This window comes from Lycorma delicatula, chromosome 11 (assembly GCF_047948215.1).
Source record: "Lycorma delicatula isolate Av1 chromosome 11, ASM4794821v1, whole genome shotgun sequence".
In the NCBI taxonomy this organism is placed as follows: Eukaryota; Metazoa; Arthropoda; class Insecta; order Hemiptera; family Fulgoridae; genus Lycorma; species Lycorma delicatula.
In genome coordinates this window covers 2,308,334-2,323,555 of record NC_134465.1, presented here as the reverse complement: position 1 = coordinate 2,323,555, position 15,222 = coordinate 2,308,334, and the positions used below count along the sequence as shown (strand labels likewise).

The following is a 15,222-nucleotide window of genomic DNA, read 5'->3' as shown; positions in this document are numbered from 1 at the left end:
CATGAAATTTTTTTTGCCATTTATACGAATTCGTACATATAAAATATTTTATTAAAGTTTTTAATTAGCTTATATTAAGTTTTTTTTTTTTATTCTTTAAAAATAAATATTTTTTAAAAAGAGAAAACTTATTTATTGAAAATATTATAAATAAATGAACAGTAAAATAAAATTTTAAGATACTATTAAGATATCAACACACTCTCTCGGTGAAATCTAGAATTAAACTGAGATCGATGGAATGACAAAAGTGTAACCGACTGCGCCGCTCCAGTCGTGAGTTGGCTGTCGTAGTGATACCACATATTTATTTTACTGCGAGTAAGTAAATATTACTTTACGAAAAATGAAGATGATTTTATAAAGAAAAACATATATATCAAATAATTAATGATGACATTCTAAATTAAATTTATTAATTATTAAAAAATAACTCCAAGAAAAATTGCAAAATGGTAAGTAAATTTTATTTATATATATATATATAGTCTATTCATTTTTTATAATCTGATTTTAAAAACATGCCTTATAATTAAGTACAATATGAAAAAAATTAAATATTATTTATTTTTATATAAAAAATAATAATGTAATTTATATTTTCTGCTAAGAGATTGTTTTTAATAAAAATTAAAAACTTATAATTTTTAAACTCTTGTTTAATTTTGATATAACATAAAAATAATTATTTGCAAAAAATATTTGAAAAAAAATAAATTCAATGTAACCCATTTTGTACTTATTTATTTATTTATTTTTTTATGAAAAGACATAATCACAACGATAGTGTGCCCCGTTAATGCATATAACGGGCGAGCGAGCGAGCGCGCGCACACATTTACAAAATAATAACACAAGTATTTATCACATTTGCTTGATTGACTCCCACCAAAAATGTATGACAAGAGCCTCAATTATTTTTTCTATTGTAAATCGACTATAAAACACAAAACTTTTCAGATTATATATACGTATATAATCACGAAAAACTTGAATCGATAAATAAAAATAAATAAATCTAAAATGATTTGTTTTTCAAATATTTGTTTTTTTTTATTATTTATTCTTAAAATAAAATACAATAAAAATAAAAACGTAATAATAATTACGTTTTTTTTTTATAAGAGTAAAAATTCTAATTAGACATTTGCAATAAAAGAAAATAATAATAAATTTTTATCACTGCTAATACAAATTTAAACGATTTATTTTTTCTTAAAACAAATATATACTAACATTCCAATCACGGATTCACCCGTGCTATATGGTTAATTTTTTACTTCTTCACCACTTTCAAGGTCAAATTTTGAAAAATCTAAAAATCAGTTTTTTTAGAAATTCACATGAAGATTGCACAAAGAAAAAATCAAGCTGATATTTTAATTTGTTACCGAGAATATAAAAATATAAAATTTCATTTTAACCCTTTAAACTCTGAATTTAAAAAAAAAATTTAATTCATTCTTAATGTGCACTTATACATATAAGTACATGTATACACTTTCATCAATTTTCTTCAGCAGTTTTTACTGACATTGATTATGAATTACTCACGAAATGTATATTTATATATTATTATTAATATTATACTTCTAGTAAACTTTTTTTTTATAATAAATCTCAAAAAGAAAAGGGCGATTTGTATTCTAATTTTATAAAAAAAAAAAAAAATTATATCGTTCCGATCAGAGAAATATTTTTTTAAGAAATTTTTTAGATATCTTTCGCTAATATCAAGATTGTGCTCTAATGTATGAAAACTCAATTTTTTCTAATAATCTAATATTTATATTGTTTTGAAAGAGCACATTTCTTATTTAATTCAACGTCATCGCTGCAAAATTGATAAATCAAATCTTTTGATATCAATTAGTTTTAACTTTCTTTTTTCATTATTTTTTTTTTCAAAACTACATGAGGTGGTTGTTAATTCTTTGAGTATTATCATACAATATAATTCTGACTTCATATAACAGTATTCAAACATTCAGTTCACAAAATAAATAAAACTGAATTAATAATTTTAAACAGAATAAAATTTCCTCTATTTTTTCACAGCAGTAGAAACTAGTCTTTGGTATCGATGAATAGATCAAACGATATTTATAAAAATATTTACATTTAATTTAAAAATGAATAACAGTCGATTTTTCTAAACAGAGAAATAGATGTATTATTGTTTTTTCTTCTTAAACACTTTTAATTTTTGAAATATTCTTGATCGGCTTAAAAAAACCCCGTAAGAAATATCTGATTTAATTATTAGTATTTAGGCACGGGGACTCTCGCACCCCCGAGCGAAAAAGACCGAGTCCCAACGGGAATGCCCCACTCGGGTTGTCCCCGTTTGAGGCGTTGGCTTGCATACACAACTTAATTTAAAATATTTATCATTTTATTTAAATATATTTTTTCGTTTATTTAATTCAATTATTCTAACTAAAACGAGAGCTCATACCTTATTTCATTCGTGTGGATGTGGCGGTACTAGCGGCCACTTTAAATACTTTTTTACACTTTAAATATTATTCATTTATTTAATTCTACCGCTTAACTGTGACGTCACAACATAGCAGTTGACTACAGTAGCTGTACGTCAGCGCTACACTACCGCTCCTTGTGATGAGAGGGGGTACTATTGACGCAGTATACTCTCTTAGCCGCTAGTTTATTTAGAGCATTTTTTGGTAGGTATGCGATTTTGCAAAATTTTTTTATTCAAATATTATTTTTTAATTGTTAACAAATGCGCCTAAGAAAAATAAGACCTTAATTAGGTGAAATCTCGAAATACTAAGGTGATCTTGCTTTACAGCCTTACACCCGCTTGAATTTTTAAGTTGACAATCTAATGTCATCAATGCATATATATAGAAGTAATCTGGCCAAGTTTGGTCACAATCGATCAAGTAGTTTGAAGATATAAGGTGTTTTAGAGGGCGACACTGAACATACATACGAACATCCGGAAAATTTCAATCCCTTTTTTGAGTTCCTTAGGTGTCATAACGTCAAGATCCGGTGAAAACAGCATAAGCCCAAATTGGACCGATTACAATGCTTTACCTTGTAAAGCTATAGCGCTAGACGGAAAAGTAAAATATTATGGATTTGTAAAGCTTACAACAAACAGCTGTATTTTGTACAATAAATTTAGACCTTTGAAAAATTAAAATATTTTCATTTACTTACACAGTATTAATTTACAATAAACAATTCACATTAGAATTGGATTTGAATCAAATTTTCAGCAACGATTTTCGATGAAAATCATTTGGTATGGCATGATCGACAGCCAATTAAAAGGTAATTTCATACTAGAACAACGTATCACGGGAGTTAATTATGTGATATTTTTAAATAATGAAATTCTTACAGATCTTGAAACATTTTCACTGGCGAAACGAATTGAAATGTACTTTCAAACCGATAGAGCATCAACTCATTTCACGAATGAAGTAAGACAAATTCTTAGTTGAAAAATTTACTGGTAAATGGATTGGGCCGGTAATTCGCCAACCTAGATCACCTTACTCAATCAGATTACTGTTTACGGGAAAGGATGAAATGCAGGACTCACGTGATGAACTGATCGCTCGCATCCTAAATTGCTATTGCCCTCATCAAGGAACGCGTAGATGTCACTAGGTTGGAGACAAAAGATATAAGAAGACAAGTTGAAGAATATATCGATGTCAATGGTGAAATCTCGAACATTTATGTTAGATTAATATAGTAGTATAAACCCCTTCACTTACATATCATTCTCATCCACCCTCTTAAGTAACACCTGACGATGATTCCCGCAGGCTAGACAGGAAAAAAAATATATAGTATAAACCCCAGTCGGTCTTTTTTAAAGTAAATTATAACATTTTAATTTCACAAATGCCTAAATTTATTATAAAAAAATAAGCTAGATTTCATTTTTACAAATCCGTAACATTTTCCTGTTAAGGATGTTCCCTATCTCCGTTACTTTTTAATCTTTTCATGGAACTAGCAGTTAATGATGTTAAAGAACAATATAGATTCGGAGTAACAGTACAAGGTGAAAAGATAAAGATGCTACGATTTGCTGATGATATAGTAATTCTAGCCGAGAGTAAAAAGGATTTAGAATAAACAACGAACGGCCTAGATGAAGTCCTACGCAAGAACTATCGCGTGAAAATAAACAAGAACAAAACAAAAGTAATGAAATGTAGTAGAAATAACAAAGATGGACCGCTGAATGTGAAAATAGGAGGAGAAAAGATTATGGAGGCGGAAGAAGAATTTTGTTACTTGGGAAGTAGAATTACAAAGACGGACGAAGCAGGACCGAATTCCGAATAGGACAGGCGAAACGAGCCTTCAGATAGAAATACAATTTGTTTACATCAAAAATTAATTTAAAAGTCAGGAAAAGATTTTTGAAAGTGTATGTTTGGAGTGTCGCTTTATATGGTAGTGAAACTTGGACGATCGGAGTATCTGAGAAGAAAAGATTAGAAGCTTTTGAAATGTGGTTCTGTAGGAGAATGTTAAAAATCAGATGGGTGGATAAAGTGACAAACGAAGAGGTATTGCGGCAAATAGATGAAGAAAGAAGCATTTGGAAAAATATAGTTAAAAGAAGAGACAGACTTATAGGCCACATACTAAGGCATCTTGGAATAGTCGCTTTAATATTGGAAGGACAGGTAGAAGGAAAAAATTGTGTAGGCAGGCCACGTTTGGAATATGTAAAACAAATTGTTAGGGATGTAGGATGTAGAGGTTATACTGAAATGAAACGACTAGCACTAGATAGGGAATCTTGGAGAGCTGCATCAAACCAGTCAAATGACTGAAGACAAAAAAAAAAAATTTCCTGTTAAGTTTTGTTTTTCATAATAAAAACTGATATTTTTATTTTTGTTTTCCGTAGATTTTATTAAATCAATTTTCTCAGAATTAAATTCTCCAAAAATTTTCACAATAACATGTACGCAATATTAGTTAATCATTTAACAAAGATTTTACTTTAAACCTAAAAAATCTGATATGGACACCACACGACTTCCTTTTACGCCTATTAAATTACATACATATACACATTTTTTTCTGCACTTAATTTAAACTTATTTCATTTGAAAGTGAGATACAATCCTCCATTTCTTTGATAAAGTGGACACTGACAATATTGCATTGTAATGGACACCACATTGCATCTCATTTTTTTTTGTGGTATCCGTGTCAGCATTTTATATTAGTTTATATATTCATTTTGTTTCACGTCGCTCAAGTAATGTAAATGAGAACGTGTCGGATCCGTAACCATGTGCACAACGGCGGAATCTGACTTTATATACATATATTTCTTTTTTACTTTTTTTTAATTTAAATATATTGATTTATTAATAATTATTATCCTGTGTAAAAATTTTTGAATTAAAATGAAAACTACATAAAATTTCCTTTCACTAATTACTTCTGATCATTTTTCATATTTGTTTTTACGTCCTTGTTCTTTATTGTTATTATTGAATTATTATTTATTGTATGTTGTTTTTTACAATCAGAGGTTAATAATTTATTAATAAATCACTACATCTTAATTTAAAAAGAAAAAAACATTTTTTTAAAATATATGTATATGAAGTTGGATCGAACCGATGTGCCTTCTCCTTGTAAGATCCAAATATTTCATTAATTAAAATTTTGTTTGGCTATAACTCTGGAACCAATGAAAATAAGTACCCCTTATGATATATCGTTGAAAAGCTCTCAACGAGAACTTATTATTGCAGTTAAGAAAAAATCAAAATCCAATTTTTTTGGACATTTTTGGTTAAATTGATTACAAACAAATGTAAAGGTGCACAACTAGATATTCCAACACTCCTAACTCCAACATTTCAATATTTTACGGCTAATCGTTTTTGAGTTATGAGAGATAAATACATTGGTTTACTTCATAAGTGTTCATCGTCACCGAAGTAATCTGGTTTACGTTGTATATCATGAAAACTATGAAAAATACAATTCTATGACCTGTTTTATTCCATCTTTCAGGTCAAAAAACATATGAAACCATCAAGTTTAGACCTTATATAACGCCTTAAAAATTTCCGTATGACCTCATTTCACTGGGGGAACTGAAAACAGGAAGAAATATTTCGCTCGCTAACCGTAACTTGATAACAAAGCGTTTTCAGATATGTTTGTATAAACTTTTTTCCTTATTTCAAGGTATAGAATCGGTTCTTAAATTATTTCCATTTCCTCCTGAATCATTCTGTATATATTCAGTCATCTTTGTTATCATATGAACCGTTTCTGATGATTTTTTTAATTGAAAGGTCTTCTGATAGTCCCGTAAAATAAATGTCTTCCATACAATTTGAATAAGGAAAAATGAAATGATCATTCGAAAATTTAAAAATATTTTATGTTTTTTTTTTTTTTATTAACACAGGACTGGATTATAAAAAATATATTTTAAATAAAATCTTAAAATTAACTGGGAAAAGTTGAGGTAAAAAAAGAAATTTCCTCAAACTCCAGGACAAAAAAGCTCACGTTCATTAGTAGTTATATATAATGTCGATTCTGTTAATCCCTTTATACTTCCCCAACGAATAGAGCTAGAATGGATGCTTTACCATTGTATTGTTAGAATAGCTAGCTCAATTAAAAAAAGTGAGATCATATCAAAAATGGAGTATTGGTTTTTCAAATGTATACGTTTTCGGGTCGAAATTAGTAATACAACTAACCCAAAAAAAAACATACGCATGTATGTGCGTACGTATGTGTGGCACTGTTTTAAGCATTATATCTCAGGATTAACCGAACCGGTTTTCTTCAAATTTGAGTCAAATATACGGAGCAATGATAATTTTTTGTGAAATTACATTCAAATTCACAAGATTCTTATGAATCTTAAATTTCACAAAAACGTTGTCAATGCACGGCTGAGCATTATCATGTTGCATTATTTCCTGGGCAGTATCGTTATCAGCGTTCGAACAGGATATTTATAAAGTAAATAAATAAATTTTCAAAATTAATAATTAAAAACTAAAACCCAGTAATAAAAAAAACACAGCATAAATGAGAAACTCCTGTAAATGTCTGCTAAAAGCGAAATAAAACACAAAATACGTTAAGAGGGTGTGGGATATCGCAAAAAACCAACTTCGATTTTCTTCAGAGGCATTTTCTAGAAATCTTTAACAAAACAAATTTTTTAAATACAATGCATATATAAATAATCGAAAAAAAACTTCAAAAAATCAACCACCAACTCTTAAAATTGAAATAATTTTTTTGTTCTTTCGCCCTATCGCCCTAGGGTTTTAATATTTTTTTTTTTTTTTTTTTTTTTTTTTTAACTTGATATATAAATTTATCATAAAATGTATACAATTTTTTTTTAATTATAAACCCCCGGATCTAAAATCAAAAAGTTTTTTTTGAAAGTTTCTTTTTTCTTATTTAACCTTTATTGAAAGGGGTGTTAGATTTAAAGAAAACTTTACCAAAGAAAATTTTGGAAGTTTAACCTATATATGAATATTTTAGAAAAATTTTCTTAAAATTGGTTCCCTGTCTAAAAATATTTTTTTTTGTTTTGTTTTTTGGCTCTAACTCTTTGAATTTTTATTATTAAAATTTTTTTTTCTTCATCATTTAGAGGGTTATGAAAATTAAAGTAGCTTTGGAAGCTATATTTAAAAAGAGAAGCAAATTTTTTTTTATTAATTTTATAAAAGTTACACTTTATTTTATAAAAGTTATACTTTATTTTATAAAAGTTATACTTTATTTTATAAAAGTTATACTTCCATCAAATATAAACTTTACCGGCGTAGTCGGGAAACTCATGCAATACTTTGCCAGCTTTTTATATGTTTAATAAGTTATAGGTATCTTTTCCCAACATCTTTTTTCATACAGGTAGTTTTTTTACAATTCTGCCAGTAATTTAATTAAAATAATTTTCTTTAAACGATAAAATCAATTTAAAAAAAAAAATACTGATTATTCTTTAATTTAAATTTCTCCCTTTTTTGAAGTTACTGTCAAATTAATAATTAGTAAATTTTTAGTAATGTAGGTTTTTAATTTGGCGCTAACTTCAAAAATTTGAACTTTAAAAAAAGCTTTTTTTTAGTAATTGATTTTTTTGAAGTTTTTATAATTTTTTTTTACAAATATGCCCTTCATACCCTAAATTTTACACTAATTTTCTCAGGAAAATAATGTAAAAAGGTAATTTGAATAAAAAAAAAGATTTATTAAAACTAAATAATAATACTTATATAATTATTTGTGTAATCATATAACACATATATAAATATATATCAATTAGATCCAGGTTAAAGGTATAAATTCAAACATAATTTCAAATCACTTATAATTTTAAAATAATTACTGTCGTGAAAAAATTGTAATTTAAAAAGATTAAGTTGTAATACATCGTTACTAAATGAAAAGTATGAATAAAAAATAATAAATATAAATTAAAATAATTAATTGTAAAATATATTTTTACTTCCTTGTACGCAGTAAAGAAAGCATTGTGATGGCGAAAAATTTCGATTTTCAGATTTCAACGGAAATATCCATTTTGACCATTTCTGAATCCATTTCGACTAGTCTCCACGTGACGTCTGTATCTCGCATAACTCGAAAACGATTAGCCGTAGGATGTTGAAATTTTGGATTTAGGACTGTTGTAACATCTAGTTGTACACCTCCCCTTTTTATTGCAAACGACCGTTATGTACTAAATAAATAAAGAAATATTCCCATAAATATATACGTACAATCATCACTATTTACATCTTCATGTTTCCCCCAACTGTGATCTAGTTTTCTTATTCTGTCACGGAAGAATGCCTGCAGTCCTTTCCTTGATCCATGACCTCTTGTGACCTTCAGTTCATCATCCATGATGAAATGATAACCCTTAACATCCCTATTTAATTGTGGAAAGAAGTGAAAACCACAGGACGTCATATCTAGTGAGTACAGAGGATGTGAAGTACATTCAAATTCACAAAATTCTTATGAATCTTAAACTTCACAAAAGCCTTGATGATTAAACCTTGTCAATGCACGGCTGAGCATTATCATGTCGCACTTTTTCCTGGGCACAGTACAGTGTCGTTATCAGCGTTCGAACAAGATATTTATACAGTAAATAAATAAATATTCAAAATTAACAATTAAAAAATAAAATCCAGTAATAATAAAAACACACCATAAATGAGAAACTCCTATGAATGTATACTAAAAGCGAAATAAAACACAATGAAATATTACATTAATAAAATAAATTAAAACAATAAAATTACCATCTGCCATTTACGCCGAATGGCATAAATAGCCGAAACAAACTTTACAACACTCAAATATTTGAATATAAACGAACGGCTCTAAGAAATCGTAAAACAATCGACAACATCGTCTCATTGTTTCCTAAGACATTTCGGAAGTTATCTCCTAGTTAGGAGATAACTATTTCCGACAAAATGCTGCATAATAGACACAATTAACAAGGATGTGGTGTACAATTAGTTGGCAGTAGCAGCGAACACAAACGGGTGCACCGGTCTGAATCATCAAATATCCATGAGTGAGCTTAGTGTACCCTAATCGCAAAGGGTAAATAATAAACTCCTCTGGATAGTTATTTCTGAATGAAGAACTCCACGATAATACAGTGTCCTTAACTGGACGAAATTTATTGTAGATGGTATAATTCCATTCGCATTGCCGCTCATCACGGACCACCCTTTTCAGAAAACAGACAAGATCATCAGATACAAAAGGTTAGAGAAAGGAGGCTGGAAATAAGCCTCTTTTCCTATCAGCGCGCTCATTGCTTGAAATTCCAATAAGACTGAGGATCCAACAGAACCTCACAGTTGTGTTACGCTGTCATTTCAGAGAATAGACTTTATTTCATAGACAACACGGTGTTTGAAGTACATATCACTAAGTAAAGGCAGTTACTTTTATACGGATTTAAATACTAGACAGTGGATACCGGTATTCTTTGGTGGTTGGGTTTCAATTAACTTCACATCTCAGGAATAATCGACCTGAGACTGTACAAGACTACACTTCATTTACATTCATACGTATCATCCTCTGAAGTAATACCTTACCGTGGTTCCGGTGGCTAATCAGAAAATTAGAAAGTACATATCACTAATCGCCTTTGCAATTTTTTGCAATTCTGGAAGTCACTCGTGGAATTTCAACAGACAAGTAAGTGTCGAAATGTCGGGCTAATTATATTTAAGCCGGTGTCTCCATGGCGCGAATGGTAGCGTCTCGGCCTTTTACCCGGAGGTCCCGGGTTCGAATCCCGATCAGCATAACATTTTCACGCATGCTATAAATCGTTCATCTCATCCTCTGAAGCAATATTTAACTGTGGACCCGGAGGTAAAAAAAAAAATTATATTTAAGGCCTTATTAATACTCGTAGCATACAGCTCGCAACAAAAAACACTGACGGTGGTGGGAGGGCCAAACGCCTATATGTTCGATTACCAACCACTAAAGCACAACAAACAGAATTAACGTTCCTACAGCCGTCCGAATAAACTATAGGATAAGGATTCACGCTATTTAGAATATTATAGAATTGTAACACACGTAATACAAGAAAGCGTTCTAAATGTTTTTTTTTTTTAAATTATATTTAGTAGATAAGAGATGGTTTTGTTTCTAAAAAAAACCATTACTTATCAACATTTTTACAGTACAAAAAATGTTAATATTGACGCATGGAAATAGTAAAACTATAAATTAACTAAAATTCAGTTCATATAAATAACATTTAATCGATGGATGAAACCTTAACTTGATTAAAATCCACCTGATGATGTTACTGTGCACTGAAATAGCTGTCATTTTAAATAAATTATGTGAAAATCAAAGAACATATCTTTTTTTTTCATTTTCTTTTTACTAAATAACGTTAACTTTCATAAAACGAAGATCTGGCTAAACTTCTGCATTCTAAAAACTCCTAATTCTTTTAAATGACAAAAATCCTTTTATGCATAGAAATAAATTTTTTTTTTTTTTTTTTCAAATCTGATGTGGGCACCACATCACTTCCTTGTACGCCTATTAAATTACATATATTTATACTTTTTCAGATTTTTTTTGTTATTATTGAATTATTTTTTATTGTAATTTTGTTTTACAATCACAGGTTAATAATTATTAATAAATCAATATATTTAAATTAAAAAAAGTTTAAAAAAATGAAGTCGGATTCTCGCCGATATACCTTCCCCTTGTATCTGGAACCAATTAAAATAAGTACCACTTATGATATATCATTGAAAATCTGTCAATGAGGACTTATTACTGCAGTTAAGGAAAAGTTAAAAATCCAAAGTTTTTGGATTTTGGACTTTTTTGGGCACTTTTGGTACAGTTAATTGCAATTATAAGGGAAGGTTTACAACTAGTAGATGTTACAACAGTCCTAAATCCAAAATTTAACATTCTGCTAATATTTTTTGAGTTATGCGAGATACGTACGAGACGTCATCCCGAAACTAGTCAAAATAGTTTCAGGGATGATCAAAATGGATATTTCCGTTGAAATCTGAAAACCGAGATTTATCGCAATTTCTTCCTTCTAGAAGTACAAGGAAGTAAAAAGTAGAAAACTTAGTTTGATTAAAAACCTTTAAAACGAAATAAGATATATTTCATCTTTACAAACGAAATGAATTTCATTTTTACCCTAAAATATATCATTTAAAAAAAAACCTTACAAATGTTATAATAAGAGCAATATACATATTACTTGTATTATTATTGGGTATATCAACTTTGCAAATACTAATCGTACATATACCATGATGACACCTTTAAAAAAAACTATCTAAAACATATATTATTCTTAAATATTCTCCTAAAAAACAAGAAACAACTAGCACTAGATAGGGAATCTTGGTGAGCTGCATCAAACCGGTCAAATAGCTGAAGACAAAAAAAAAATATTCTCCAGGTTTAAAAAATCTAACTTTATCATTTTGTTTGTTTTTAATACGTTTTTAAAATGTATTTATTCTTTATAAAATGATTTTATTTTATGTGTTTTTTTATATATACTTTTACTTTTTAAAATTTGTATTGGCCCAAAACACCACAGCCTAAATATATGAAATGTTTACTAGAAATGTAAAGCCGATAAAAACAGCGTTTTGATGAAAATAAGTAACGGAATACAAAGAAATAATATGAAATCACTACTACCGTGCGTGAAGTAAGGGTTTTGGAATGTGTTTTTTAAATAAATATATAAGTTTTTGTTATACCATCATCTAAAATTTTTATATGAAAATATTTTGAATACAGTTACGCTATAACAACTTTTATAACTAAAATAAATCTTAAAGTTTAATCTTAAGTTATAAGGTAAAAACTTATAACCAAAAACCTTCTATACGGTAAAACATAAAATCAAATTAAAAACGTGTCACTTATCGAAATTGGTTTAAAAAAAACTTGATATTTAATTTAAACAATAAATAAAACTGTGACAAAATAAAAAGTTGAAAATAAAAAATTAAAATTTATTGGACTGCGGTAATACTAAGTAAGGTAATACTAAGCCTCTAAAACCTTAACGCATGAATATTTATAACTGCTCTAGATACATGGAATACCAGACTTATCGTTTAATACTCACGATTAAGCCACTTGTATGAAGTACTTGCCATAAAATTAAATCATTAGCTTATAAAACAAAACCCAAAACCTTAATAAATATATAACAGCATATTATATATATATATATATATATATATATATATATATATATAATTACATAATAGATGAGTACAAATTATGGATATTCAACAGTATTATATTATACGAAATTATAAATACATACAAAATTCAAGAAAATTATTTAGTAAACTTAAAATATTATAATTCCGGAACAAAATTAAAAAATAATTACGAAATAAGTTTTAATTTAAAAAAAAGTAGAATTTAATATAAACTGAAGATGCTGGATATCGCGAAAAGCGGTTATTTGAAATTATTAAAGTAAATTTAACGTATGTATAATTACTGTGTTTTGGTGGTTTATACATAGTGTTTGTAAAATGGTGGGTATACTTTTTCGGATTCTACTTGTAAAACTAAACAGGAAATATCCTGGGGAAAAATGGCGATTTCTCTTTCGTTCTCCCACTGTCCGCCATTTTCTTATTTTTATAAAAAAATTTATATCTCAAGTTCGGATTGAGGAATCCGATTAATATTTGGTAAGCGTCTTTGTAATAAAGTTTTAAAATTAGCAAAAAATCAGGAATTAAATACCTTTCCAAATTACAAAATGACGGCCGTGTTTATTTTTCAAACGTTTCGATGAGCCGGTAGTGAATACCAACTGGTAACTTAGCAGCTGCAAAAACATTTTTTAAATGGATTCGGTACTCATCTCAACGAGAAATCATTTTTATCTTCCCGGAAATACTCCGCCAAATGAATTTTTATCTCACGAAAATGCATCTTCATGCAATAACCAGTTTTATTACAAGTATTCTTCAACGGAAAAGTCGAGACGACGGAGCGGCGAGAGGATGAGAGACAGCCCCCTGCAGAGCTGCCGTTCGTCGGTGCTTGCACTGATGGGCGGTAGTGATGAGACACCGGGACTCCCTCGTCCCTTCGTGAAGAAGACTGACACCCTGTGCGGGCCCCCGTTCACAGATCCCCACATTAGAGACTAAGGCGTCAGGATTGAGTGTCAGCATGGGAAGATCGACTGGAAGGCTGAAGAACGCGACCCGAAGACGGAGGGGGGAAGTGAAGGACAGCTCCCTGCGGAGCCGTCGTTTGTCCGCGCTTGCGCAGGTGTACGGCAGTGATGATGCACGGAGACTCCGGATTCACTCTTGCCCGAAGGCACCTCCTGGAGCCTCCCGGATCCGACCCCAGGATGGAGAGTTGATGTGCTTAGGTTTAGTCGGTAGGGCGCAGCCATACATATACACTTTAATAACAATTAGCGGAAACTGTTTCGAGTCCGACACTTTGTCCGTAAATGGGATTCCCCTACCTCATCAGGAACAAATGAATCTTCATGCTACCCAAACTGTGGTGAATAAGTAACAAATAAGTCTTCTTCAACCAAATTTTTCTCAATCTAAAAAAATCGGAAGTGAATGGAAACAAATCAATTTTTTTGTGCTCTGAGAGCGAATAATCCAGATATAAAACTTCTTAATAAAAGCATGAACTTTGTCATTAATAAAATATTTTTATCACGTCCTTGTAAATTTACAATAAAGTCGTTTAAACGCGAAAATATATCAGCTAAGCAAGCCAACAGCAACATACGTTCATTATTCTGTAAAACCACTGAGAATGACCTTTCTTCATCCTGGAAAAATATAATTAATTCATCTCGCAATTCCAATAATCGGGTTAACACTTTCCCCCGCGATAACCGTTAACGATCTAACTTCTGTATTGAGAAGAAGAAATTTTTTTCTTTTCACCCATTTATCTCATACTTTTTAGCAAATAGCTATTCTATAATAGTAGTCTTTGAATAAAACGAACAATTTTTACTGCTTTACAGTTTCTTTGAGATTTTCCGGCATATTTTTTTGTGGTAAGAGCATGTCTGTGAAGGAAGCAATGCGTCCATTCCGCTTGCTATAAGACGATATTTTTTAATTCTTTTAAAAATGTATTGTTTTTTCCTGTTATCGTCATTTTACCATCAGTACATACTGCAATACATTTTGTCCAATCTATGTTATAGTTTTTAGTAACTTCATAAAAAAACATGGAAAAGACATCGTCCTGTTGCATAACCAGGTATTTATTTGCAAAATATCTTCTTTAATTGATCTATCTCTATCGCAATTACATCTCACAAACATAAGAATTGAGAAATGTTTGCTTCACCTGTTGATTTATCAAATTGAATACTAAAAAGTTCACTCGCTGAATTATCTGATCGCGAACATCAGCAGCGTTGTCATCGATTCGCCTTGATACTGTGTCGTTAGAAAGCGAAGTTTTATAATTTTTTTGCTTTATCCACGTCTTCTAAAACACTGACGATATCGATTGCAGCAGGCAATATGAGGTTTTATACGATTGTCTGGGGTTGGGAGATCATAGCTACTCTTATTACTACCAGATAAGATGCTTCAACTATACTTTTATCGATATGGCTTGACTTGTTAA

The 15,222-nt window shown here is 29.6% G+C and overlaps 1 protein-coding gene across 1 annotated transcript in view; it reads left to right on the top strand.

Moving 5' to 3' along the window:
• The first annotated feature begins 289 nt into the window (after positions 1 to 289).
• The window catches only part of Gycbeta100B (guanylate cyclase soluble subunit beta-1-like), a 98,353-nt gene continuing 83,420 nt past the window's right edge, over positions 290 to 15,222 (top strand). The window contains exon 1 of the mRNA XM_075378418.1: positions 290 to 455. Within this exon, the coding sequence (XP_075234533.1) occupies positions 453 to 455 (3 nt within the window). The 5' untranslated portion in view covers positions 290 to 452. The remainder of the gene's footprint in view (positions 456 to 15,222) is intronic.